This window comes from Amblyomma mixtum, chromosome 8, assembly GCF_055824585.1.
Source record: "Amblyomma mixtum isolate Tamu chromosome 8, ASM5582458v1, whole genome shotgun sequence".
NCBI classification, from domain to species: domain Eukaryota; kingdom Metazoa; phylum Arthropoda; class Arachnida; order Ixodida; family Ixodidae; genus Amblyomma; species Amblyomma mixtum.
In genome coordinates this window covers 118130099-118158075 of record NC_143019.1, presented here as the reverse complement: position 1 = coordinate 118158075, position 27977 = coordinate 118130099, and the positions used below count along the sequence as shown (strand labels likewise).

General features: G+C 44.8%; 1 protein-coding gene across 1 annotated transcript; it reads right to left on the bottom strand.

The window, feature by feature from the left end:
* Positions 1-2: 2 nt before the first annotated feature.
* LOC149334081 (uncharacterized) lies at positions 3-13071 on the bottom strand. The gene is made up of 4 exons (XM_089557856.1): positions 13051-13071; positions 12776-12836; positions 12550-12715; positions 3-1525 (listed from the first exon to the last, which is right to left on the bottom strand). Exons 1-4 carry the CDS (start codon positions 13069-13071, stop codon positions 1411-1413), a joined length of 363 nt encoding a protein of 120 aa, XP_089413982.1. The 3' UTR covers positions 3-1410.
* Positions 13072-27977: the final 14906 nt, after the last annotated feature.

Here is a 27977-nt window from a genome sequence, read left to right as displayed (position 1 = left end):
CTGTAAAAAATATTTATTGAAAAAAACAGAAATTTTCTGGCAGCTGGCCTGCCAGAAATTTTCTGTTATGCTATGTTTTCGGTTTTTTACTTTTTCTGTCATTTTACAGATCTTTTCTCTTTTCGACTAAGAGAGAATTTCTGTTGAGACGATAGAAATTTTCTGTTATTGTATGTTTTCTGTTTTTACTTTTTCTGTCATTTCACAGGGTTTTTTGTTTGCAATTAACAGAAAATGTCTGAGGATCACAGAAATTTTCTGTTTTTACTTTTTTCTGTCATTTCACAGGTTTTTTCGGTTTGCTGCTAACAGAAAAATTCTGTGATGTTCCATTTTCTCTTACCATATTTTCTGTCATTTAACAGCTTTTTTTTTCATGACTCACAGAAATTTTCTGTGAAGCTCCATGTTCTGTCATTTCACACACTTTATTTCTTTCACATCATCTTTTAATGACTGACATAAAAACAGATACAGAACATTGCGACTGCTGCCACATTTCAATAGAATAAAATATTTCACCGCTTTTAAACAATCGCAAGCAAAGGCAAGTTAGTATTCAAGAATATTGGAAAATATGCAGTGTTAAACAATGCAATCATGGCTGATATTTTACTATACAGTAATATCCTTCAGCATCACTGAATTAAGTTAAACAGTAGGACGGTGGCCGAAGAAAAAAAGAAACTTACGTTGCCCTGCCTGCACTACAGGCATACAGTAAAAACATGCAAAATATGCAGTAATGGCAAGTAAAGTAGAAACGAAACCTGTGCCTTTCTGTCATACAGAATGGCATGATTCACTCTAAAATAGTAATACAATACAATGAATACGACACAAAGTAATAATACCTGAACAATGAGCCCAACCAGTCACTAAACTAATGGGAAGCATACGCAAAAGGAGAGTATTGGAAAAATATGCTTTGCTCACGACTAGTGTTGCATTAAGCAGCAAGATGAAAGCAACAGGACATAACGGATGCCACGGGCTGTTTGCCTTATCACAGTGTAACTGCAAAACATTTTTTCACTCCAGTTAGTACGTCTTATCTTGAGACTACAATAACTTTAAAATGAAAAAAGTAACACAGACAAGACAGAAAGTAGTGCTACAATTCATACAACCAGCCACTGAAGTGTAACAGCAAGTATAAGCATAAATAAGGCATCTTAAGCAAATTGTGTCTTGCCTGACACTAGTACGAAATGAAGTCTGATAGAAGCAACCGGACATAAAGCATGCCACAAGCTGTTTGACTTATCAGTGTAACCATATAACATTGATTCTCTATACATAGTACATCCACTCTTGTGACTACTGCATGATGAGGCATGCCAAAGGCTGTTTGGTTTATCACAGCGTACACAAAATATTGATTTAAAAAGTTGTCAAATTTCAGAACAGTTAAAAGTCAAAGTCTTGCATGATTAGGGAAGCAACCTTTGAAGAGGGGCAGTGTTGCTTCTTCTTTGAGTGCTCTGCCTTCGTTCCCCGGACAGGATTCACAGTTGCAGTGGTCCTGAAACAAGGACAGAGCATTGTTACTCCTCGGACATTGAACATATCTATACTGTCTTCAAAGAAACAATAAACATTGCAAGAAGACTGCACCCCTCCTCCTACCCCAAAATCTAATTCCTTTGTAGCCCACATTGCAGTTTCATTGTGTGCACTGGTGAATATATCCAGTAGTCTTTAGTACTCAGTACAAAACCAGACTTCAAGCCAAAATAAACCTTTCCTAAATGTTCACTTTAGTAAGGTTTTTAACAACCATAGTGTTTTGTTACTTGCGTGAAAGCTGCTCACTGAACTGCAACGCTAGTTTTTAAAGGGATGCAAAAACAACTCCATGAAACCTGTTGTTCTTGGGAAAAATTCATTCTGTTTGCACTTTCCCAATTTGTTGCACGCCGCGGTGGCTCAGTGGTTGTGGTGCTCGGCTGCTGGCCCGAAAGACGTGGGTTTGATACCGGCCGCGGCAGCCGAATTTCGATGAATGCGAAATTCTAGAGGCCCGTGTACTGTGCGATGTAGTGCACGTTAAAGAACCCCAGGTGGTCGAAATTTCTGGAGCCCTTCACTACGGCGTTCCTCATAGCGTAAGTCGCTCTGCGACGTTAACCCCCAATAAATCGAATCGAACCAATTTGTTGATGTCTGTGTGGCAGCAAAAAATGCATTTATTGCTGAGAAAACTAAATTTAAAAATTTGCCGGTCACTCAATTCAAATTCTGATGTATACGCCGAAAAGGACTTCATGACCAGATTTTGAAGTTAGTTGCGGGGCTGCTTAGGGCCTTGTGATCTGCACCCAGAAATCTGACGTGTCAGTAGACTGCAGTGTACTTAGAAAATGAGGCAATGATGACAACACCTGTGCTTTGTTTCTTCATTTTATGTAGCTTGTAAAAGCACCATTTCAGTTTCCTTGCAATCAGCCAGTAGCCTCTCGACAAAGGCCAACTTCAGTTTGCATTCAATGTTCCTTCAAAGTGCTCTCTGACACCAGAGTAGCAATGTCTATGTATACACAGGCCAAACCATCCGCATGCCTATTTTGTGTCACCCGAAAGTGCAGTCGTAAGCAAAAATCTTTTTTGACAGGCAATAAGTAAGTTTGCAGCACATATTTACGTGCTTTGTCTTTACAGAGATTTAGATGCATGAGGAGGGATATGCACATTTTAGTGAAGCTGGAATTAACAGAACTGAGCAGAGGCTTGTTTGTATTACTAATGCCCCACTAGTGATACGCAAGTCTAAAATGATGTCTAGTCCTGCAGAGCAAGCTGTTACGTGAATGTGACGTTACCCTCTAACCTCTGCGCACAGCTTCCACTGTCCCAGAACAGTGCAAAGTGCCTGCTACCCTGAGTGAAAAACTTTTCTGACCACAACCTCAAGCAATAACCCAGCAAAAGGTTCATGCAGAATGCACACAAAATATTCTCTGTAGGCAGAATCAAAACAAAATTAAGCAATAGCTTCGAACAAAACTTTTGGTTGAGCATTGGGAGTCACACCTTTTCAGTGCTATAGCATTTTCCCCAGACGCCGCTAGTACGGCTCACATGCAGGCCTCAATAATTCAAGTATTAACAGCCTTTTTCAGTATCCTGGCTTATGCTCAGTTTGAACTGGGCTGCAAGGAAAAGGTACTTTCACTATCACGCTTAGCTGTCCTCGAGGCTAGTCAACACAGCTTAGCGTGTCTGTACAGCTTCCTGGGCTCCTCACTCCTTCCACATATAAATTCCCCCCTACAGATTGCACTTTGGAAGAAATATGTGTGGCTTACAGCGCACCCATCAAGAAAGCTTCATGTCAAATGCAGCAATAACAATGCTGTATCTCTCATCAGCAATCCTCGCGTAATTGACTGAGGAGCCAATTTATTGAGGCACACATAGCGAGGTATGTGCCACCACAATATGCAATGCTGTATGCATGGGTTATCTTCCATAGTATACAACTCAAGACTGTAGGCTCAAATACTGCAAAAAGGAAGTCTTCCAGTCGACGGCACCAACCAACCGTTACGATGTGGTGGATAATTTGCCTTAATTTGTGGTTTATCCTTTCCCTTTGCCAGCTGGTGTGATGGATTAGCAAGTGCGTGGGAATTAACCATGAAGTCGTCAGAATCATTCGACACCATAGGGGCATCTGCCGCTGCATTCTTCAGTTGTATCCAGCTATAGTCACAATATGAAGCATTGCCTAACAGTTCATGCTGAAATGAATGCAAATCAAAACACAAAAGAGAAAAAACCCAAACTTCCCATTAGCAGTAAACCTGCCTCCGACAAGTGGGAGCAATGCCAGACTTGGGGGAGGGTGACCGGTGCAGTCGCACAAGACGTCACCAAGATGGGGATGCTGAGTTGCCCTGTGGGTGTCATGCTACACTCTCCCATCCTCTACCCGCCCTCCCTCTGTCCCTCGACCTTCAAAAAAGACATTTCCAGAGCTCTTCAAAATGAGGGAGACAATATGTATGCCTGAAGCATGCCAAAATGAGTGCATAACTCGCTGCTGCAGAGGGTTGCAAAGGGTGCATGCACCTTACAGACGCGGCATAGTTTCAGGCGTCGTTTGTTGCGGGCAGGACCATCTAAATGACATCCTTTCCACCCGTAAGCTCTGCTGTGGCAGAAGGGAAAGGGGTAGGGGAGGACAGCTGTGCTTAGAGAGCTTTGTCAGTTCACTGCTTAGCTTTTGTCCCATCTCAGTTGTGCAGGTTCTTTCCATCTTTGAATTTAAAACTGCCTTCAGCACGCCCTGTGCATTATCTAAATCGGAACACATCTGACTGTGTCAAGCTGTATTGCCTTTAATGGTGGTAGGAAATAATGTGTGCACCATTTCTCTCCTTTTTGCATGCTCTGCTCTGTAAGAATTTCATTACAGCTAGTTCTTCTTTTAGGCACCCAGCGGTTGCCACTGCAGAGTGGAACTGCTTGATTTTAGGCATTAATTAAAGACCTAAATGTAGACTGGGCTTTTTGCTAATCATCATCTTTGAAACTCACAGGACTTTCGACTGTGAGCCCATAGTTACTCGTTCATAAAATACTTGTCTTGGACAAAAAAATGTTTTCAATTCTGAATGCCAAGAGAAAATGGACACAGAAAATTTGAATGATTTTGTAGAGAATGTTTGTAGTGCTACTATCGTTGCTATGTGCATAGATGTAGACAAAAGTTTTGTGCAGCGTTCTGGCAACTTAGAAACAGATTTAATTTCCTGTGCCTGGCATTATGCCGGCACTTTTTGTTTTTATTTTGAAATTCATTTGCTTCTACCCAATCACCTGTCCTGCCTCTTGCATTGTAGCCATGGACTGTGCAAATGAACGCTCCCAACAAGCTGTCTTGCCTTATGCGGAGTTCGAAGCAAGACAATTTATGAAAGAAAAAGAATGCCGAAGTGCTAAAATTGCTGGTGAATTGTGACAGTTTTCAAGGAAAAGAAGAGACGATGGAAAAAGCCCTTTTTAAAGTACAGGAACAAGATGAATTATCGTAGTAAGGTAAAAACTAACCTGATCTAACCTGGCTAACTTTCCACGGCGTGCTGTTTAACCTGAGTAAGTTCAGCTCATGTCGACAATAGCTGTTTTGCCCCACTCAACTTTTGCCCATGTGTATGCAGAAAAGTGGTACGCCAGACCTTCTTCACACCAGTCTGCAGCCAAGGCACTGTTATTAGGAACAGAAGGAATCCGTGATGATAAATATAACGCTTGTACCATTTTCTACATATCCATCTGGAAAAAGGTTTCAATTCTCCTGTCACCCAATTTAACGCTATCAAAATTTTGTTATGCTGGCTTTTTTGTAGGCACTATTAAGAGTGGAGCAGGGAAGACTAAAACCTCAGCTTCATGAGCTAAATAATGGTTTCAAAAGAAGTGGGAATGCCCTGCGAAAGCCAGTATCGTCAAACACAGCGACCCAGAGAAGAGAGATTGCATGAAAAGTGGGACAGGTGGAGTGTACTCATGGTTCTAGGAAACTAACGCACAACTCAAAAATCTGTATACCACTTCTCTGCTGCTTCATGGATATGTACACCAATGTAACACATGTTGACTGTGACCACGAACACTACGATAACACCAAAGTAAATCCGGCCGGTCCCGTCCGTGACCCAATATTACAACCATTCAAGACATTTTAGTGATATTATTGCAGGGGCAGATTCATGGGTGCAACTGGAAGGGGGGGGGTATATTAGAACCATGTATTCCGTGGACATTTTTCATCCAAGAAATGAGGTTCAACATGGCTGTTATTTAATATTTTCCAGCGGGAATCCTTTTGTTTTAATCAATTTCCCCTAATTTCTCCTAGGTGAGCATTACCATATATACTAAATAAGGTTTCTCAAATACAACTCAAAAACAACAGTCTTCAGTGGACGCTAGATATTTAACATATTAAGACAGAGTATTCTGTTTCTGCTGCAAGCTCTTTGGCAGGGATCCCATGTAATCACCAGCGGCAACTGGATAAAATGACTGGAGGCACATGGCACAGATTCTTAGAAGCCTCGAATATTTGACAAACCACTTCGCACCATATCAAGCTTGCACAGAGGCAAGTCTAAGAATGAAGCATAGCGAATGCATTGACAAGGAGCATGAACTCATCATGGTGCAAGCGAAGAAACTCTTCAAGAATGTCTTAGAGCACCTGATCAAGATAAAAAGTATATATGGTATTTCATGGCTGTTCAGACTGGCTTTTTGCAATCTGTGAGGAACCAGGGAAAAAAAATGACAACAGACTACACAGAAAGAGGACAACATGGACTGAAGCACTGAATGATCAACTTTTGTACAGTTTCCTGTCAGCACACATGGCAAACAAAGATGAAACCATATCAGGAGATACCCCGAAACAATGTGACAAGTGGTTTTTTTAAGTCTGAAAAAAAAACAGAGGGAATAAGCCAGTAAGGATCTGCACAGCTGATTCTAGGACACAGCAGAAAAGCAAAGTTAGTGAAGAATGGCCAACAAGAAACAGGAAAGAAAGCAGTGTGGAAACAAGTGCACAATACATGGTCTTGAAAGCTAAAACCAATAAAAGAGATAAAAACGTCACAGGCCAATGAATAACAGGGCAAAAGGCTAAAAAGATTAAAGTCGCAAAAGTGACAATGAGGTCAAAGACCAAATGTAAAACCAGAAGCAAGTGGTGAAGGCAAAAAATAAAAAATATGACTGAAGGCCGAGGGCGCACATGGTGAGACAAGTGTCGCATATCTAAAATCTGGAATTGCATGGCAAATAGGCTGGACTTTTTCAAATAATGAAACTGAAGGTTTCCTTATGCACTGGTCCTTCATGGCCAGTATCTTGCCTGCTTTGATGATTTCACAAGCCAGTGAGTTTTTGTTTTCGCTATTACTTCCATTCTTTGAAATTCGGATAAACGTCCTGTTTGCAAAACTTTACAGTTCCGACAGTGAATGCAAAGATGGCAGCATTACTCATTATCAGAAAAAGAGCTAACCTACCTGCCATGCAATGCCTGGTTTTAGCTACACAACACTTTTCTCATCATGTTGATGCTGGGCCTTCAGCAGTATTTTTTTATTTTTTGCCTTCACCACTTGCTTTTGGTTTTACACTTAGTCTGTTCTTTCACTGTCAACTTTAATCACTTTTATCACTTTTAACTTTTTGGCCTGTTACTTGCTGCCTTCTGAGCTCTTTATCTCTTCTATCACTTGTAACCTTCAAGAGCACGTCTTATTTTTTCACTTGTTTTCATCGTGGTTTTTGGCATGTTTCTTGTTGGCCATTTCTTCGCAACCTTTGGTTTTTTGCTGCTTCATAGATACAACTGTGCAAATTCTTGCTGGCCCATTCCCTGTCTTTTCCGCCTAAAAAAAATCTGCTTGTCGTACGTTTTTGTCATATTTTGGTGTTCCGTGATACACGCTTTCATATCAAATGGACCTTACCTAGCTTTTTTCGTCGTGTATCCTGACAGCTAGGAAGGTGTAAAAATAGCTGTCCCCGTTTCTTCTGATATAAAAGTTGGCAGTTCAGCATCCATGTTGCCGTCTTCTGTGCAGCTCTTTGCCCAACAGAAAGTGTTGCTCTAGCTTTTCACTGAAAACTTTCTGCGATTACCTGAGCTTCTTGGTTAATACGAAAAAGTCATAAAAGAGCACTTAGGTGTGTGCTAGATGTGGTAGATCACTACTGCAGCAAAACAAATTAGAATAAAATATTTCACGTGATGGTGAAGAATGTGATCAAGCATTTCACAGAAAATGAAATGACTGAAGTGAGTGCTTTTTTGCCTCTGATGCCTCCCTTCTGGCTAGCAATTTCATGAGTACTGGAAAAGGAATGTGTACTATGGTGGCAAAGATACCTTGGTGAAAAGTGCGTTTGGTTTATTGGTTTATTGGGGTTTAACGTCCCAAAGCGACTGAGGCTATGAGAGACGCCGTAGTGGAGGGCTCCGGAAATTTCGACCACCTGGGGTTCTTTAACGTGCACTGACATTGCACAGCACACGGGCCTCTAGAATTTCGCCTTCAAGAAATTCAGCCGCCGCGGCCGGGATCGAACCCGCGTCTTTCGGGTCAGCAGCCGAGCGCCGTAACCACTGAGCCACCGCGGCGGGGCTCAGTGAAAAGTGCATCATGCTGCGCCATCTAATAAGTATTGTTTATATTTTTTCCCCGTAACGCAAGTGCAAGTGCTTCTGGGGCACTGCAACAGCAACAACTGGCTCTCTTGGATAAGTCGGGAGCTCACTCTATGCGACTGTTTCTTACCAAATAAGCACTTTATCGGTCCCTTCATTACTGAGATCTTGTTGCTGCCACTTCTCTTTGAATAACTATACTACTTGTGTCACTTTGATGCCCATTCTATTTATGTCCCTTAGATTGGTTGATTTATTAAAAAAATTTTAATCAGACATATAATATCTATGCTTTGCTTATGCCTGCACTTTTAGAAGAGGAGCTGAAGGTGTCAGCATTTTCAGTTCATGTAACTAAACTCATCTTTCAGTGGCAAGCCTCTTTGCTTTTCTATATTTTAAACCGTACTATCTGCTTGCGAAGTCGGTGGTCCGTGACCTTCGGTGGCATTGTGGTGGCGACTTCCGGGTGCCGCTATTGGTTTGCAGTATCCCTTCAGGCTAGAGCCATCTAAGGGCACAGCTTGCGGTAATGTACTGTAAAGCACAATTTTGCTTTACAATTAGGCTTCCCTCTGAAAAATACCAAAAAAAAATTGCCAATGTAAAAAGGTAATATAAACAAAAGGAAATAATGAGAGGCTTTGCAAGTATGGGCCTCAGCAAGGGCTCACACAAGGTGCGGTAAGGTCGTCCCTGAGGCAACGTGATACTGCCAAAATTACCTGGCAATGTTGCAATGTTGCAGGGGTTACAGTTACTGAAAGGAGAAAATTAAGAAAGTACGGAGGCTGGGACACATCTTAAGGTGGTACTTGTGAATCACTGTGTATTTTGAGGGACTGTTCTGCTACCGTATACGCCTGTGCACACAGACAGGGAAGCTACTGGCAAAGCGTTGTTTGGTAACTGTCATCACTGATTACTTAGTTAAATATGGGGTCCTTCACTCCATGCAAGGACACTGGCATGAAAGCTACAAACTGCTGGAAATGAAAAGTTGCATGTCATTCAGAGATCTGCCCTTGGCCATTGTTTGAGACATTGGACGCATACCAAGCACACTTCCCTCTTTTCCACATCTCTGGAGGCATCTGCATATATCATATAGTTTAAAAAGAATTTTTTCCATCTTTTTCTTCTTTCGTCCTTCCCGCAGCACAATGTATCCAACACAAGCCTAGCTAAACTCTCCGCTTTTCTAATTTCCGCTTTTCTTTCGCTGCAGTGTCTAAAGATAACCTCAAATACTGTTCATTCTCACTGAGCGTATGGAGGATGTAGCTGCCGGCCCATGGCTAAATCTCATCCAACATGATAGTGGATGCTGCCAGCCAGTGCACTACTGCTGCGTGCAACACTCTTCTCTGCGAAGCATTTGCAAGTTGCATGCCACATACTGTGACTTTCGAAGAGCTTCAAAGGGAAGTTTTCCCATTCTTATATCGCCGGCTGTCATTCAGATGAAGTAAAACAAGCCCAGCTCTCCAAAAAATCTCAGATAATGTCTTCACACCCGGTTGCACGTGCATATAGCACTACCATCGCTCGCACCAGTTCACATATATAAGCAGCAAGCTACGCGGCGTGCACCAGCAGCTTGGTGCTTTCACACTGGTCTTGTAATCTGTCACCTCTGCTCATAATTTAAGCAAGTTATCACCAACACTGAAGCGCAGCAGAATGCTTGCTAGATCGAGCGCCTATGCTCTGCACAGCATGCATATTCCTAGATGCACCTATCCGTATTACATAAGAAACATAATGCTAGCTCTTTTTTATCACCAGATATAATATTCATCTTTAAAATATTTATATTATGCCTCACAGCCATGCAAAAGCAATAGTATGGGGAATTTATTTGCAGCGTTGCCCTACGTGACTCGAAGAGATACTCCACCACAGTACTCAAGAACGTTGTGGAGGAGCAACCACAAAGCAGGAAGCATGTACAGACCATTTCCGGGCCAACATTGACATTTCTGAGGGGAATACAAGGAAAGTGCCTAGCTCGCTGCTTGGTCTTTCAGGCGGAAATTTGCACATATTGAGTGGTTCGAGCTTAGCATGAGCCAATGGGCCCTTCTCAGCCAATGCCACACACCACACGTGTATTTGGAGCACTGACCCTGCACACGCACTCAGCTTCGACTGAGGGACAGCGGATCGTCGCAAGCAGACAAACCTTCAAGTTCACATAGCGGACTTCAGTGCACAACAGAAAAGCACACATGTGCACCATGCTGCATGGAAATAGCCAGGAATAATTTTGCAGTTCACACACCCTAACCAAACGACATGTGGTGAACGGTGCAACCGGAGAACATGGTGTTTGTCATAAGATCAAGCAGTTCATTGCATGGAGCTCTCAGATTATGTGCGCCAAACACCAATTGGCCCATTCCGGGCAGTCAGTAAACATTCTTGAGCCCAAGGTATAACCAATCCTGAGATAATTCAAAGGAGCACTATGAGAGTAAATCGATTAGACTGCCAGACAAGAATCAAATGGCCGGACTTTGAAAAACACTGTCAGATTTGTCGGATGTATTTGGAAAAAAAAATGCTCCGGGTCTACCCAACGTACTAAGGGGAGGAAATGCACCGGGTCCATCCGGCGTACCTTTAGCCACAGCCTCCTCTCGCAGCCAGTAGTGAGAGCACACCATACAAAAATTTCACTGCTCTATTTAATAACCCCATTGTGAGTTATATAAACAAAAGAGTTAGCAGATGAATGCAATTCCAAAAAATGCTGGAGCTAAAGAAGATTATTTTTTGACAGAACTCACAAAATGACTGCTAACGTGAACAAGGAAGCCTCATTGACTTAGTGTGCTCAAAACATTGGCTGCAAAAATGAAGCACTGTGGTTGCAAAGGCTTCTACACTTACACCATGATTCCAGTCATGTTGACTGACATGATAAGTACAAACACCATGCATGACCCGCCACTAAACCAGGGTGTCAAGCAAGCTACTTTCTTCCAGTTCCCTGACTTTTCCATGGTTTCCCCAACTATTTAAGTCAAAATCCTGTGAATACTGAACAGACGGGAAAACACAGTGGCCAATGGTAATGGACAGTATACATGATCTATTCACAGCAAAAAACTTTATACTGAAACTTCAAACGCTGCAATCAAAATAGATTTGCTCTTATTTGAGGCAGCTGATTTCTTCTTGAAGAAAGTCCAGCTTCAATGCGACTTATGAAGATATTTTTGCTTTTTCTGTTCGATTTCTCTAACACAAATGGTTAACATAACCTTTATTCTTCTGAGCATACGTTGTCTCCACTAAGTGTGTTCATATTTAAAATTTTTATTTTAAAGTGCAGAGTATTAAAAACTGGCTTAGATTACAAGACAAATGTGTTTCCGCATAATACAGCAATGAAAAGCACCAGACATTGGAGAAATATTTAAATCCTCATCAATTATCCTATCCGAACACCGATTAAGCACCACAAAATACAAAAAATACAAAATATAGCATACCCTCCAAATAACGCCAGAACCATATCAGCTGCCAGAGCTCAAGATCAAAGAAGCTCCAGCAGCCGTAGTGTAAATACGATCAAACCATCACAAAGTTCATCGCACAGTTACATGAACAAAGCAATAGTACTTACTCATAGCAATAGTACTTACTCCTCGTACTTACTAATAGCGAAAGAATGCTGACAATTTCTGCGAAGTACCATCTACGACGTCAAATCCATCAAATCTGCATGGCGACACATTCAAATCTATCCATAAACAATGGATGGTTACATGGCCACACAAGGGTTACTGGCATTGCATGCACATATGCACTCTTCAGTAAACCCTCTCCCCCACGTGCTGTGCTCCTCTGGGCAAGTATCTATGACCCCTATGAGCAAGCAACGTGTATGACTTCCACCAAAATAGCCATACACTGCTACATAATCTCAGAAGCAATATAGTACCATGTACCCCTTCCAACCCTTTCATATTAGCGACTGGGCACCATGCAATGCAGGTAGTATAGCCATAATCTGTGAAGAAGTTGTTGAAGATCAACTCCACAAAAAATAGTTTTATCTGTCTTTCCTTTCCACAGATTTTTTCAGAGCGCTATTTTACCAGCTGCATTAACCAAGCAGGAGCAGCAGCAGCAGCAAAATTTCATTCCATAGCTGATTCGTTGCCTGGGTTCAGCAAACATTTTCTTACTTTTTTAAAAATTGCTTTTGCACTTTGTTAGCATTTTCATAAAAAGGTCTTATGATAAAGTGGTATATACCTATAACTTTTATCATCACTGCGTATTTGAGAAGCGGCAAAACCAAAACAAGAAAGGTTATCACAACTCAGTTAACAAGTGAGATAGGTACTTACTGCTGTGTGAACTCCAGGCAGAGGCTTGTTTCCTTGGGGTACACAACATTGAAAGCAAAGTGCACCAAAAACATGAGCTTGAAAGCCTGGCATGGGCTGGCTGCGTGCATCACTGGCAGGGTGTCGATGCATATGGTGAAGCTCCTCGCAGTAAGGAAAATGCCTCCTGCACAAACAAGTTTTATATCAGGAATGCTCGCCCGAGTGCGGTACCACAGAGTTATACCTTTTGCAATGATGAAAGGAGAACATGGCATGTCCCCGATGTCGTCATCACTGGCAGATCCCTGGCATAAGAGGGAGTTAAATGCGTATAAGAACTGTCTACTAAAGTAGCACCATGTGAAAGCTGCAACTTTAAACCAGTTACAAATAAGCATGCAGCAGAGTATAAGCATAAATAAGTCATTTCTGCGCTTGCTCAGGCTCTTATTTTTCCCAACAATGCGTGGTGAAATGCTTTGGAGTGTATACAAATAAACGTCAACCACACATAAAGGCCCTAAAAATCAGCATAGGCATATACAAGTGCTGGATTATCTACAATACATAAACATTGCACCGTTTTAGTCAAATGCAGCCCAAGAACACAGTGTAAATGCCTCTCAAGAGCAAAAGAGGCCCTCCATCGAGTGGTGTCAAGAGACTGTCCTAGCACTGCAGCTGATCCAGCCGACCGGTAGTGAATAACCTTGCACCTGCCAGCCCCCTCAAATGCCACACTACTAGGTCACAGGGGAATTATTTAACATAAGTAGAGCGCAGCTTGCGTTTTATCTCAAGCAACCGAGCAAACTGTTTGTAAATGACTACGGTTTAAGTAGCATAGTACGAGGTACTAAGGTGCGCAGTCGTCGTGATCGGCGCAGTGCTGTGGAAAGTTCGAGCTCGCGTAGTGAATGCTGAATGGTGTACTGTTATCTCGAAGCGCCCATTTAGCGAGTACACGAACTATTTACTAAAGAAGCACCAGAAAAACGCAAGCAGCAGATATCGTATTCAACAGCCACAGAGCCCAAGCAGACACGCGCGGCACGGTTGTGGGCGGGCGGATGTATGGATGGTAGTGGCTTAACTCTTTCGCTACCGCGGAAAAAGGCACGATTTGGAGCGTACTGAAAGAAAATTTTTTTTCTCAAGAACTAATACACCCAGCACATATTGCAATGCATGAAATTGTAGCTTATTAGTTACACTTCTGAATGAAATAAATGCCAGAGTTGTGTGTGCAAAAGTAAATGAACATTTATTTGTGAAATTTGCTAAAAACACAAAAAATGTATATAGCAAAAACAGAAATTACCGGCTGCACTAAGCCCGAACTTGATTAGAGGAAAACTGGAATATACAAACTGTTGCACATGTTTATAGCTGTCATTATTCACAGTTTCAGCTATGAGAAAAATTTACTGCACTTTCCATGGCTTGTCAAATCAGGGGTCATGACTGTGGTGCCACTGTGAAGAGCAATCAGAGGTGAAGATGTGAAGCAGAGGTAGACTGACAGGTGCTTCACATAAGGTTTTATCTTTGTTCCTCCCTTGTTCTCTGATAGCCGAGCTTGTAGTTTTTTCTTTTTTTCATTATTTTCGGTTGGTGTTGAATGGATTCTATGAGAGGATTGGGGGTGTGGACTTCTTTTCCCTCATCATACCTGAAGATTTCTTGAATGAGCTGCTCCCTGAAAGCCAGCTGATAAAATTTGGCATTTTAGGCAAGCTCTAAAACATCAGGATTGAATAATTAAGTTTTATCGATGTGGTTCAAAAGCCAGGACACTTTTCAAGTATTGCCAATAGAGGCTGCCGCCACCGAATCATCCGGGTCCGTTACGTGCAAAAAAAACAAAAACAAAAAAAGCGAAAAACCAATTTTGAGAAATTATTTTTTATGGCAGAGGGCCAGAATAGATTATTCTGGTATTTCAGTAGAGATACAGTCGTGGCAGGTCAACAATTCCAATGTATATGATGATTCCAATGAACATCAGAATCTCCAACCGATTCACGGCTTCCCATGAGCCGTCACGCTGAATTTGCTGAAAATCTTCATCCATGCATACTTATTAGTGTTTCCGCACACGATCTTCATCATTTCCGCCATGAAGAGGATCAAAAAAAAGTCGAGAAGTCGAGCGAATCTCCGAGCGCCGCTCCGCAGCGATGTGCCGATATGGACACCTAGCTGTCGTCTTGGTTGAAAAACGTGACGCGACCTTGAGCATTTGGCGAACTGTCTTCGCCATACGTTGTCAAGACCCTGAAGCACAAAAATAAACCACTGTCATCAATTACAAACCGTATGCACCGCAGAAAACACACAGCGAACGAAAACAGAGCTTACATGCAAGTACGCGCTGACGTTCCAGGCTCCCGAGGCGAAGTCTCGCTGCCGAAACCGAAATCCAACGTTTGTACATTGTTGTCCGACTAATAACCGCTGCTTTCGTCGCAAAAAAAGAAACCGAAACCGGCCGACGTGCTCGGTGTCAGCTTTCGCTTCCGAGGAGCGCTCGGCGACGCGGACGCCATTTTCTCCGGCTGACGGTGCTGCGGCCGTTCAAAGTTTTATTTTTCACGGCGCCCCCTTATGTCAAAACACTGAAACCAAGGCTGCAATCGAAAGAGCAGTTGTTGAGCTCGCTAACTAGATGGCGGAGCACGTCCACAAGGCTCCAAAATTAGCTTTTTTGCGCGGGCGATTTGAATCGATCATAAGCGAACGATCGCCTATGGCGCGGTAGCGAAAGAGTTAACCCTTCGTATCGGGCGGTGGCTCGCGCCTCCAGCCTAGGATTCCACCCCCCCCCTGTTTAATTTGTATTTTAATATGCATAATTTGGCGATCTTTCATAAAATTACTCCTCCCTTGACCTATTCTACGGGCTGGCCGAAGCGATGCGATTGACATTGGAGGATACGGACTGAGCTCGCGTGTCGAAAGCGCTCAAAAATCTCGAATTTCGGCTCCAATGACATCAGTGCCATTGAAAAACTTCCCTGTGACAGCGCAAGTACGGCATTTGAAACGCCTGTGTAGAAACTTTTCAGCCTGCGTTGACCCGTGCAACGCTATTTCGGCCCAAAGATAAGATCAGTTAAATCTTACAAAATGAACACAATTACTGCATTACTTGTACCGGCATGAATAAACGTAAATAAAAATAAAAAGACACAACGTACACTTATGATCCTTTCTTAGACGAGAAACGAATTTGAAAATCCCGCGCTCTTTGACGTCCTCCTCCGCTAACCAATCGCGTACTTCCCTGGCCTAAAATTTCCCGCGCTTACTCACTCGGTTCTTTTAGGAGTGCATATCTGCAGACAAAGCAAAATTTGTGCATTTTCCCGCAAACTATCGCACTCTTCCGTGTTTCTCGCTTGTGTTCCTCTCTCTTCCGCGCGCTGTGCATCTTTTGTGAGAGACAGTAAAGCAGCAGTCACGCATCGGCGGTGAAGCGGCTGTGGTGGGCTCGCTCAATGTCCGCCGGCGATTTATCTTCACTGCCCTGTTCAACAGCAGTACAAGCCCGCAACAATACTCCCAAAAGACGACAAAAAGCGTATCATTCATGCCGGTAAAAATGCGCACCACTCACTTGTGTGCGAACGGTCTGATCGGTGAAAGTCACGGACACAGCACGCCGGTATTATCCTAGCTCCCGGCTCACGTCCATGCCGTCCTCCATGATGCCGTCAATCGATGAATGCAGGATCGCAGCAAATAGTACTGCTTCTCATTCTGCGCGCTAATATTGCGCATAGAAACTTTTTGACGCTTAAAATATGTAACGTGATTGACTAAAAGTAGCAAAGGTTTTTCGGATCACTTTTTTGTGTAACGGCGGTGCTTACGTCACCAACTTTCGGTGAAATGGGCGTGTTGCGGCTCTAAAAACAGAAAATTACTTTCTTTTGCGTGAACGTGTTTCTGTTAAGGGCGCAAAACAGATATTCTCTGCATGACAACAGAAAATTTCCGTAAAAATGCCTGTCATTTCACACACATTTCTTACAGTGTAATACTTGCGGACCTGCGATCTTTATGCGCGCACAGTGTCCTCCATCCGGTTGCAATTCCGGATGGTATATTCTTAAAAAAAAATCAGGGACCTTTCCTGACTAAAGTGAGCAGAGGCGAAAGCGTTTTTCTAACCACGTTGACTGCCTCTGTGGCAGTGGCGACGTCACTACTGGATAAAGTCAACCATAATGAGAAATTACTAATACAAAGTGCTAATTACTGGCTTATTAGCAGATAAATACTAATTAACTGCTACTTAATAACAATTAAGCTTCACCTTCAGGAGTGGAACCCAAAAGCATGTTGTGGATGGATGGATGAATGGATAGGAGCGCCCCCTTTGAAACGGGGTGGTGGCAATTGCCACCATGCTCAGCTTTTCTTTCTTGATTATTTTTTTGTTTACTGCGTTGGCAATTCTCATTAAGATTTGCCATCATCTTTACCTACGGTATCCTACAATTCTAACCATGTGCCACATCTCTGCTTTTCAGCCATCAATCCTCCAATCGCTTTTTGCTGACTTCCACTGCAGATTTATTTACATGACCATTGTTATCTTTAAACCCTAGGGCCTCAGACAGAGTGACTGTGCCTGCATCGACATCCGGATGGATACCATCACATTTGATTATGAGGTGTTCAATTGTTTCCACAGATCTACCACATAGTGCACATGTGTCATCTTCGTTAGATTTCTTTTTGTAGCTGCGCGTTCTAAGATACCCTGACCTAGCTTCAAAATGTAGGGCACTGCTTCTTGAGTTGTCATAGAAAAATTCTTTCCTGATCTGCCTTTTCCAGTATCGATATAGTTCTACACTATGTTTCTTTTCCATTGAATTCATGCAATTTTTAAATTCCGCGTTTTTAACCTGTCGTTTAATGCTCTTTCTTTCGCCGTCCTCATGACCGGCATACTTACTGGTTAGTTTTCTAGTCCTTTTCCGCCACTGTGAGTCAACGTTCTTTCTGTATAAATATTTATATACCCCAGCTGCCCACCTTTATATCGTCCAATTTCCTCAGGCGTTCTTCATATAGTATTTTACTCTTAGCTTCCCGTGCTTCGAACGATGCCCAACCTATATCCCCTCGTACTGCCTCGTTTGTGGTTTTGCCGTGGGCACCTAGTGCTAATCTTCCAACAGCTCTCTGATTTACGTCTAATCTCGACTAAACTTCTGCCCTTAAGCACAGAACCGCATTGCCGAAAGTAAGTCCCGGCACCATTATTCCTTTCCAAATACCTCTTAGTACTTTATTTTTGTTGTACCCCCATAATGCCCTATGTTTCATTATCCCGGCGTGTCTTCGTCCTTTTGCTCTAAGAGCCTGTTCATGCTTTTCCGTGTATATCTGTCCTTCGTTTAGCCATATTCCGAGGTATTTGTATTCGGCCACTTTGGGTATTTCGCGGCCTTGTACTGTAAGCACCTGATCAGTTGTATCGTTAAAAATCGTCACACCTGATTTATTTGCGCTAAAACTGAATCCTAGAGCGTCTCCTTCGTCTCCACTGCAATTAACCAAAGTTTGTAAATCTTCCTGGCTATCTGCTAACAGTACAATATCGTCCGCATACATTAAACCCGGGAGTCGCTGCTCAACTTCATTTCCGCCTAATCTGTACGACAGATTATAACCCAGATTACTTTCTTCTAGCCTTCTTTCCATATTTATCACGTAAAGCATGAACAGCAGCGGTGATAGAGAACAACCTTGCCTTAATCCTTTGTGCACCCCCACAGTTGTGGTACTTTTTTTCATTTTCCATGTAATTTCAACTTCATTATCTCGGTAGATTTCCTGTAGAAAATCAATTACCTCATCACCAATACCTAAATCTTTGAATATGCTCCACAGGTGTTCCCTGTTCACGTTATCGTATGCACCGCTTATGTCCAGAAAGGCTAAAAACAGAGGTCTATTTTCCGCCTTAGCTCTTTCTATGCATTGGGTAAGCACGAACAGGCTATCATCTACCGCCTACCCCTTCTGAACCCATTCTGAAGTTCTCCGAGTATCCTATTACCTTCTACCCATGACTGCATTTTTAATTTCACCGCCTGCATTGCGAGCCTGTACATAACAGATGTTATCGTAGTCGGACGGAAGGATTTTATGTTCATCTTATCACCTTTCCCTTTATAAATCAAATTCATTTTACTGTCTTCAGCTGTGCGGAATTTGCTGATTTGTTATGACTGTCTCCAATGCTTTTATCAGCGCTTCCTTGCTTCTTGGGCCAAGTTCATTAATCAGCTTAATTGGAATTTCGTCTATCCCTGCGGATGTGGTTTTAGAAATATTCGTTTCCGCATTTTCCCAGTTAAGACTAGTCAGTTCTAAGCTGTTCTCTATTGTGATGTCCTGTGTTGCCGCCTCACTTGGGGAGATTACCACATTGGCGTTGCTAAAAGACGCTGATATAAATGACGTAATGTAGTTCGCAGCATCGTCTCCCTCTAAACATTTTCCCTCAGCATCTATAATCTGTTCCTGCTTTATTTGATTTGTTTATCCCAACCAGCTTATATGGTTCCAGAATTTTCTTGGCTCCCCCTTTATTTGCCTCGCGAACTTCAGCCAGCCATTTATCAGAGGACTGCTTTATTTTAGCCTGGACTAGGACCTGAACGTGCTGCCACGGACGCTGCCATGGAACGCCCCGACCCAAAACGCCACCATCCATAGAGCGCGATGCCTTGCCGGTTGGAAACACCTTGGAACGCAACGCTTTTTGAGGAAAGGAAATGCGCAGTAATTCTCTGTCGTCTCGGTGGACAGACAAACAGCACCGTACAGGAAGGAAGGAAGGAAGGAAGGAAAAACTTTATTTTACTCTAGTCCTTTTTCCTGCGGTTTGGGAGCATCTTCAGAGACGTTTTCTCCTTGATTTTACCCCCAGGAGTCTTCTCTGTCGAAGTCGTCCGCCTCTAATCAGTGGTCGGTTGCCCTCAGTCCAGGGCTCCGCTGGCCACTGCCGCCCGTTGAGCTCGCTGTACCAGACCTTCTTGGTCTTCACAGCGGTCGCTGGACAGCAGAGTCTCCCACTGCTCCGCACTCGGGTTTTGTATTTTGGGGACCACGTCTATCTTTTGGCAGGCCCATGTGATGTGATAGAGAGTAGGTTTTCCGTCGCACCAGGGACATTTGTCCGCGTATATGGTAGGGTGCATTTTGTTTAGTATATGTAGGTTTGGGAAAGAGCCTGTTTGTAATTGTCTCCAAGTGACAGCTTCCTCTCTGCTGAGAGATTTGTGCGGTGGGGGATACCGCAATCTTCTGCCTCTGTAGTTTTGTAGTATGGCCGAGTAATCCCTGGGTGCTGGCGCGAGTTCCGCGGGCTCATCGGATGCTCGGAAAGTAATGTATCCTCGAGCTATCCTGTCGGCCTCTTGGTTCCCTGCCACCCCCGTGTGCCCCGGTACCCACACAATTTTGTGTGGGATCTTGTCGCTTTGTTCTTCCTGGTTTTTAATTCTGTCGCTCGCTGCGAGGAGTATACGGAGCGCGTGACGACCTATCCTGCCATTCATGTAATTTCGGCAGGCTGTTTGAGAGTCGGTGAGTATTGTTAGCGACCGCCCGGTTCTATAGCCCTCCGCCACCGCTAGAGCAACGGCTACTTCCTCGGACTCTGCAGCTGTGCAGCCTCGGAGAGACGCGCTGGTCATTTCGCGTAAAGACGAATCGACCACCGCCGCCACAGCGATTTCCTGTACGGTGACCGTGTATGCAGACACCGTACAGGAAATGAGGAAGTGGAAATGAACAAAGAAAGAGGGGCTGTAACGAAGAAAATGTAAGTTGTATTTGAGGAAAGGAAATTACGCAGTAACTGTCTCGCATATCTCGGTGGACACCCATCCGTTTGTTGAGGAAGAGAGGGAGTGGGAGTGAAAGAAAAAAACAGAAAGAGGGACCGTAATGAAGGAGACAAAAATTGTATTTGATTAAAGGAAACTACGCAGTAGCAGTCTCAAAACCATTTCGAATAACCGAAAATCGTGGCACCTCTGCTGACAACCTTCTCTCGACAACGATAAGGTATTAAAGGCTTTCGTCTTGAAAAAAGTGCACCTAAGCTTGTCATCTCATGCATTCAATTGTAACATGCGGTAGGTTTCCATGTAAAAAAAATCGTGTTAGATTCTAGCAGAAAAATGAGAATTGTTGCGTAAGTTCTACAAACGTGCGTGAGCAGAATGCCATGAACGTTGGCTTGTCTTGCTACTTTATTCTTGGCTTTGCAATGTTGCCTGAGAATACTGTTTTTCACTTCGTAAATGGTGCGGATTTAACGTAGCTAAGCCGACTACGACGAGAGGCAACAGCGGCTCAAATCAGACCGCAGGAAAAAGCAGCGTGAGCAGTGCTACTAGCATCAGACTACTACAGCTCCAAATGCTGGCAAGTGATCACTTTTAAACCACTTGGAATCTAGTATGTAGCGCCTGCTTGCCCCAGCCATAAAGGCAGCGGGCATATGCGCTCGCGAACGTTACCAAACTACGCGTGCAACTTGATGTTGGAAATACCAGGTCAGCTAGACATATGATGACATATACACTGTGTCCAGTGAAAGCACTGGCAGCCTGTCGCAGATATTCGAACTCGCCCATGAGCTAATCATTTCTTCCCAAACCAACCTGGTGGACGATGTTCCTGCAATACTTTTTTTTCTGGCATACTATCGCGTTGCCCGCCCTGGTAGACCACCTGTACCGCTTCAAGTATGTGAGCGATGGCTCGCGAGGACGCTGCCGTGACGTCTACGTTTACCAATGGTGCCAGATAAAGGAATTCGTTCAAGGGTCATGGTTTCAAGCTCCAGCCGCCGTCGTCAGTGGGACAGCTGTGACTCCAAATTCTCTTCAACCATGATTTCCCGCTGACAGAGCACCTATTCAAAGGCTTCAGCACCAGATCCGACCTGGACGACAACGTGAATAGATTCAGTTATCACTTGTTCAAGTTTAGGAGGGCGGTAGTGAATGCTTTTCGGAGAATGAAGGCGAGATTGCGATTGTGTGTGAAGACACTAGAATGTCGTTTAGATGCTGCTCCAGTTTTGATTCTCGCTGGATGTTTGCTTAACAACATCTGCGAAGACCTTGGTGACCAGGTTATGCAAGATTGCACTTCTGATGCCAAAGTTTCCGGGGCCCAGTATGAGCAGCCGCGATGCATTACAGCTACTCAAACCACAACTGGCGCTGCGGTACGAGCTGCCGTCGCAGAACTTTACAAGGTGCGAATGCAAGGCTGAGGCAAGCAGTGCTGTTCGCTTTTAATAACAGCGTCTTTTTGTTGGGCTGGTGGATGCAAAACATTCATATTGCTACGGACGCTGTGAAGGCGACGAAGTGGTTTTGTTACGAAGACGACACTGAGGTGCGCGTTTGTGTGCTGTGAAACTGCAACAAGCCGTCAGTCCCTTGCCTAGCGGGTTGCCTCTGATGTTTATAGCCGCCCCGTAACATTTGGTGGAGGTGCTGGGATCCCTTCATCGCCATCCTGGTCCCGGAGCTTCGGTGTTCTGCGCTTGCTATGGACGTCGGCCGCGAGTACCTGGTCCGCCCCGCACGGCTGTGCCCCAGCCCACCCGACCTGAAGCGACCTCGCCGCTCACCCCAGCCCCGTCTCCCGCCCGGACCACAAGACACAACGACCCAAGACCCGACCGACTCGTAACAATATTAAACACGTGCGTGAAAAGGCAAAGCCAATGAACACAGCAGACACATACAGAGCTCGTATTGGATGTTGTATAAAAGATTGACGAAGGCTGCTTCAACGTAGAGTGAAGGAAGCAGTATCTTCACTAGGTAGATAGATAGAGAGGGGAAAGGCAGGGATGTTAACCGAAAAGGATTCCGGTTGGCTACTCTGCACAAGGGAAGGAAATGAGAGGATTAAAGAGGGAAGAGAGAAGGAACGTGAAACAGTCACAATCGGTCAATCAAGGCGGTCTCTCTCAAAAAAACAAAACAGTGCCTTATAAGCATTGATGGCAGTCGAGTGTTGTGGCCACGGACCGATGATATTCGCCTCTGTGAAAGGGCGAGGATCAAGGCGTTCAGTGCACAACGCAGCTTATGTCTTTCGGTCACAAACACAGGGTCAAACTTAGAGATGCACAGTATGGACTGTAGCTGCACGCCAAAATTTCAAAACACGCAAAGTTGTATTAAAGAAAAAGATGTATTCCTACGCGAGAATTAAGAACCTCTTCACTAAGGACACTTAATGAAGAGTCTGTTAGCATACTGCCTGCTCCAATACTGGGTAGCAAATTCATTTTACACAACGGTTCGCTGAATGAAGCTCGTGCGAAAGACTCCCGACTAGTATTTTATGTGTTTCGGTGGGGCGGCGAAAATTTTGTCGCAAAATAAGAAAGCACGCAGTTATGTAAAAGTTCAATAGCACGGTTTAGTACCATCACCTTAGTTTCAGCCATCGCGCTTTCTTTGCTTTATCCTTCGTTGCTTTCCTCACCTGTTTCTAATTTGAGCCTATAAACCCTATAATTTCGAGTGTATTCGGTCACAATGTGACCAGTACCACGCATAACTATTTATTGCGCGCAAACCTTAAGAACGAAACCTCGCTTGAGGCCAGCACTCACAGTAGCTTCGAACACTGTGCAGCAGTAGCGCCTGGGTGCGTTAATATGCGGCAAACCTTGTCGCGTGTTGTGACCAGAACAAAGTGATAAGTCCGAGTGTCTACGAATCTGAGCAATAACAAACTGTACATGTCTTTGCAGCCTTACTCGCCTCTGAAAAAAAGAGCAGTGTGATGATTGAACAAACAAAAGGTGGACAAAAGTAAACAAAATCAGCGCGCCTAATATGTTTGCAGGCGTGCCACATGTACAACGTCTGGGCGTGCGCCGATACTGGAATGCTGTTCCTTCGATGCGAACGACTTCGTAGTCACCTTTCTGATTGGATGAATGATTGTGCACGATCCAATGTAGCGTTGCAAAATGTTTTCTCACAGTCCACGGCAACAAATGGGCTTCCACACGATACACGGTTACTCAGCGTGTATTCCGCGTGGCATCGACATAGATTTAAGAGTCGGGCGTCTGTGGGCTGTAGCTGCGTAATACTTATCCGAGCAAGAGGTAGGGCTTCCTCTCCGCGCCGATGGTAGGGACGACGTCGAGGTGATCTTTTGTAGTGACCTTTGGTAGCATAGCGTCGAGTGTTATGATAGCACCCCTACCGTGGACGAGACAAAAATGTGTTATTATTGTGGCCTCCTGTATCGCGGTATTTTAGGCGGAGAGGTTACAACGTAAGACGTTCTTTGTTCTTTTGTTCTGGGTTGACTAAACGAAAGCATGTCTGCGATGGTCTTGTTCCAGGGCTCCTAAGAGCGTTCGTCAGCGAATCGTACGCAGTTCTCTTCTGGCGGTTGGACTTACTGAACCGCAGAATGTATTTTTTCAGCTCAGCCTTCAGTGATGTTCCCGAGAAGCTGAAAATATTTACAGGTGTGCAGTGTGGTTGCATGTGTTCCGCGAAACCTTTTCGACACCAGCTGCACTGTTTGGTAGCGCTTTGTTTCTAAGTAGCAGGGCAGGCATGCAGTAGTCAGAATTATCCATTTCTTCCCGAACGACTGCTTTGGGAAGAGGCGTAACCGCTTTAAGGGTGATGGAATTGACTTTAGAATTTCTGCTGGCTTAGTGGATGGGGTCTTTCGTCGTTGGCAAGCTCGATAAAATTTTACATGGCGTTGGATAGTGGTGGACATTTGTGGGCGCCGGTGCTTGTCCTGATTTCGCCGTAGGGTATGCCTAAACCGTCGGTGACCAGTTCGTTTGTTGTGGGAAACATGCAAAATTTCTTCTCTTACGCATTTGGGAGCGGGAAAGAAGGTACGCGGTAGGGGTGCAGGTAAGCTAGCTTCACAAGAACGTCGTTAAGGAACAAGGACAACTGGCGCTTGAATACCGCTGGGGATGAGGCAGTTTTATCTGCCCGATACTGGAAAAGGTGTGTAGCCTGTGGGTCGGAGAGCTTCTGGTATGCAAAATGATTGGCTCTTAGTTGTCCTAGGAAGGTATCGCATCATTATTGTTTGGTGGCCCTTCGACGAGGGCCTGTGACAGCCAGGCTACGTCGGTGTCCCATCGCTGTTATTTGGCGGCCCGTCGACGCGGACTCGTGGTGGCCAGGCTACGTCGGTGTGCTTCGAATCATACTTGTCAATAACGATGACATCGAACTCTTGCGCACGCAGGCTACAACGAGGGGTGCGGCCAGAAGGGGACGTTAACTCTGGCAAGCCAGCGAAGTCCGTGGAGGCCGCTTACTACCTTGTCCTTACCGTCGTCGTTACGTAACGATGAAACGTCGGAAATAAGAGCACAGGCTTACAAAGCTGCGCACGTCCCTGGACGATTGCGGAAGAGGGAAGTATTTGACAGCTTGAACTTTAGCAGGGTCCGGGCGGACACCCGAAGAATCGACCAGATGTCCAAGGATGGTCAGTTGGCGACGAGCGAATTGGCATTTCGACGAGTTGAGCTGCAGCCCGGCTTTACGGAAGACAGAAAGAATGCTTGTCAGTCGTTCGAGGTGCGTGGAAAATGAGGGCGAAAAAACCACGACGTCGTCTAGGTAACACAGGCATGTAACCCATTTAAATCCTCGAAGCAAGGAGTCCATCATTCTCTGGAAGGTAGCTGGCGCATTGCAGAGACCGAACGGCATAACTTTGAACTGATATAAGCCGTCTGGTGTGACGAATCCAGTCTTTTCACGGTCTTCGTCATCCACCGCAATTTGCCAATAGCTGGAGCGAAGGTCGATGGAAGAGAAAAATTTGGCTCCGTGAAGGCAATCCAAAGCGTCGTCAATTCTGGGGAGAGGATACACGTCCTTTTTCGTGATGCGGTTAAGGTGCCGGTAATCAACGCAAAAGCGCCAGCTCCCGTCTTTCTTTTTAACTAGGACAAGTGGTGAGGCCCAAGGACTCGACGAGGGCTCTATAATGTCTTTGGTAAGCATTTTGTCCACCTCCTGCTGAATGATGTCCGTTCTGTACTGGAGACCCTATACGGACGTCTGTGGATAGGAGCGGCGTCACCGGTGTTAATGCGATGCGTAGCCACAGAGGTCCGAGCCAAAGGGCGGTTGTCGAAGTCAAAGATGTCTTGGAATGAGGAAAGAAGACACCTGAGGTCGTGAGTTCGTGCTGGTAAGAGGTCAGGGGCAATCATTCTTTCGTATTGGTCAGATGGTGGGACGTCGGACTCGGGGCATTTCGGCGAGGGAGGCACACAGCCGGTGACAGCTGACACAACGCAGTCGGAAGCAGGGCACAGCGTGGCGAGCGACATGCCTTGGGGAAGCGGCTGAACGTGCGATGAAAAGTTGAGGATCGGAAGGGACACTCGATTGGCAAACATAGTGACCACTGTATCAAGAGGGCAACACTCCGTGTGAGAGGCACATCAAGGGCTGGAGTAACAATGTATTGGCCATCGGGAACTGGTGGGACGGAAGAGAATGATACGTAAGTGACGGCTTCGGGGTTCAGGCGGACAAAATCCACGGTACATAGGCGATGGACAACTGGAGCCGGTGGCTCCTCGTTAAAAGGTAGGGCGAGCTGAACGACACTTGTGGCGCAATCAATGAGGGCAGAATGTTCGGAAAGAAAGTCAAGGCCAAGGATGAGGTCATGAGGGCAGTGTTCGAGGACAGTGAAGAGAACCGAAGTATGGCGGCCGGCGATTGACACACGGGCTGTGCACATTCCAACGACAGCGGAAGTACCGCCATCGGCGACACGAACAACAGCGGAGTGGGCAGGAGTGAGCACTTTCCTTAGGCAATGGCGTAGACAGGCATTCATAACGGAGACGTGCGCTCCCGTGTCGATGAGAGCGGTAACAGGGATCCCGTCCACGTCGACGCTAAGTATATTCCGTCGGGCATGTAGAGTCAAAGGAGGATTTCCAAAGTCGGTCGTCGGAGCAGCATCACCTCCAGACGCTGCAGCAATCAGTTTTCCGAACGGGATCGAGCATACGGGCCAGGAGATGATGGGCGGCGGGTTTGGGGCGTCGGAGATCGACGACGGTAAGGGTACGTTACGTAACAATATTTGTCCGTACAGGAGTTGCTGCCATTGAGGGGGGTGGTGTTGCTAGCGAAGACAGTAGGTATGCTCGCAGCAACGGGTAAGAGACCGGTCCTTACAAGAACTAGGTGGAGGTCCCTAGTTTGGGACCTCAGTGGTAGTGGCATAGGGCCATATTTTTCGAACAGTGAGCCCGGCCTTCTAAGTGATATTATGATGGCTAAGAGATATTATGGTGGCTGCCATTCAAGCTGAGCGGCTCAGGTCGCTTCTTTGCCTTTGTTTGGTCTAAAGCGGCGACGCTACAGAGGTGAGGCGGGATTGTCGATGCTGCCCTGACCACTGTGAAGCACTCCTTATTCGTCGTGGAATAACTTAGACTCAGGCCTTTGACAGGCAACGGATAGCTTACATGATTACGTTTCTCCATGCTGTCGTGTTAATTAAATATGTAAATATGTGCTTAGAAATACTTTTAAAAAATGCGAAGATATAGACTGGTATATGGGGTTTAACGTCCCAAAGCGACTAAGGCTATGAGAGACGCCGAAGATATAGACTGTGGTCGGGGAAAACCTGAGGGATTGTTTGCAAATATTGATCAGTCTACCTTGCCGTCTACCTGAATCTGTACGAAACGAAAATAGGAGAGTGAAAATGTAGCTTCACCGCTACTATTATTTTTCAGCTCCGATTTATTTTCGTTGCGCCGCGACCGCAGCAGACAAAAGCAGTCGTTTGCTAAAATTTATTAGCAGCTACTCAACAAAACGTCAAATATTTAAAAATTTGCGGCTCCTAGTGTTGCTTCAGTAAAATAGAAGGCTATGACTATTACGTAGCGCGCATTTTTTTCATAGTGTTCTTATTTTGTGGTTTCAACGTACCCAGGCATGCATGACACTGCTACTATTGCTGCAACGGGATGAAAGCGCGCTGATAGGCTTCTCGTTAGTCTTTTGTTTAGTCAGAAACCTTTCTTCCATACGTGCTATGCAGACGCATTGCAAAATTGAAGCCCACTCCACGGCAATTTAAAGCGCATTGTGGCAGACGACGAGCGAAGCCCAGCCGTCGGCTCTCACTGTTTCTGCGCAATAGTTTCTACGGTACCCGCCAGAGGCGCTGCGCGGAGCACCAGCAGTACGGAGCGACACTGCAGTAGTAGATGACCCTGCACATAATTTAGCAGTCATAAATCAGAACAGGAGTGCGCATTGTGGTGTTGCTGTTCTTCTGGTTATGATATGTGTCGCACATTTCTCTCGTTAAGTGATCTTTATAGCTAT

Bases quoted from the DNA above. Each gene is read 5' to 3' on its own strand.
- LOC149334081 (XM_089557856.1), bottom strand. From the start codon at position 13,071: ATGCCTATGCTGATTTTTAGG. The intron at 12,716-12,775 runs GTATAACTCTGT...TTGTTTGTGCAG, and splicing joins TCCTTTCATCATTGCAAAAG to GAGGCATTTTCCTTACTGCG. The intron at 1,526-12,549 runs GTAAGTACCTAT...TCCTTGTTTCAG, and splicing joins TGCCTGGAGTTCACACAGCA to GACCACTGCAACTGTGAATC.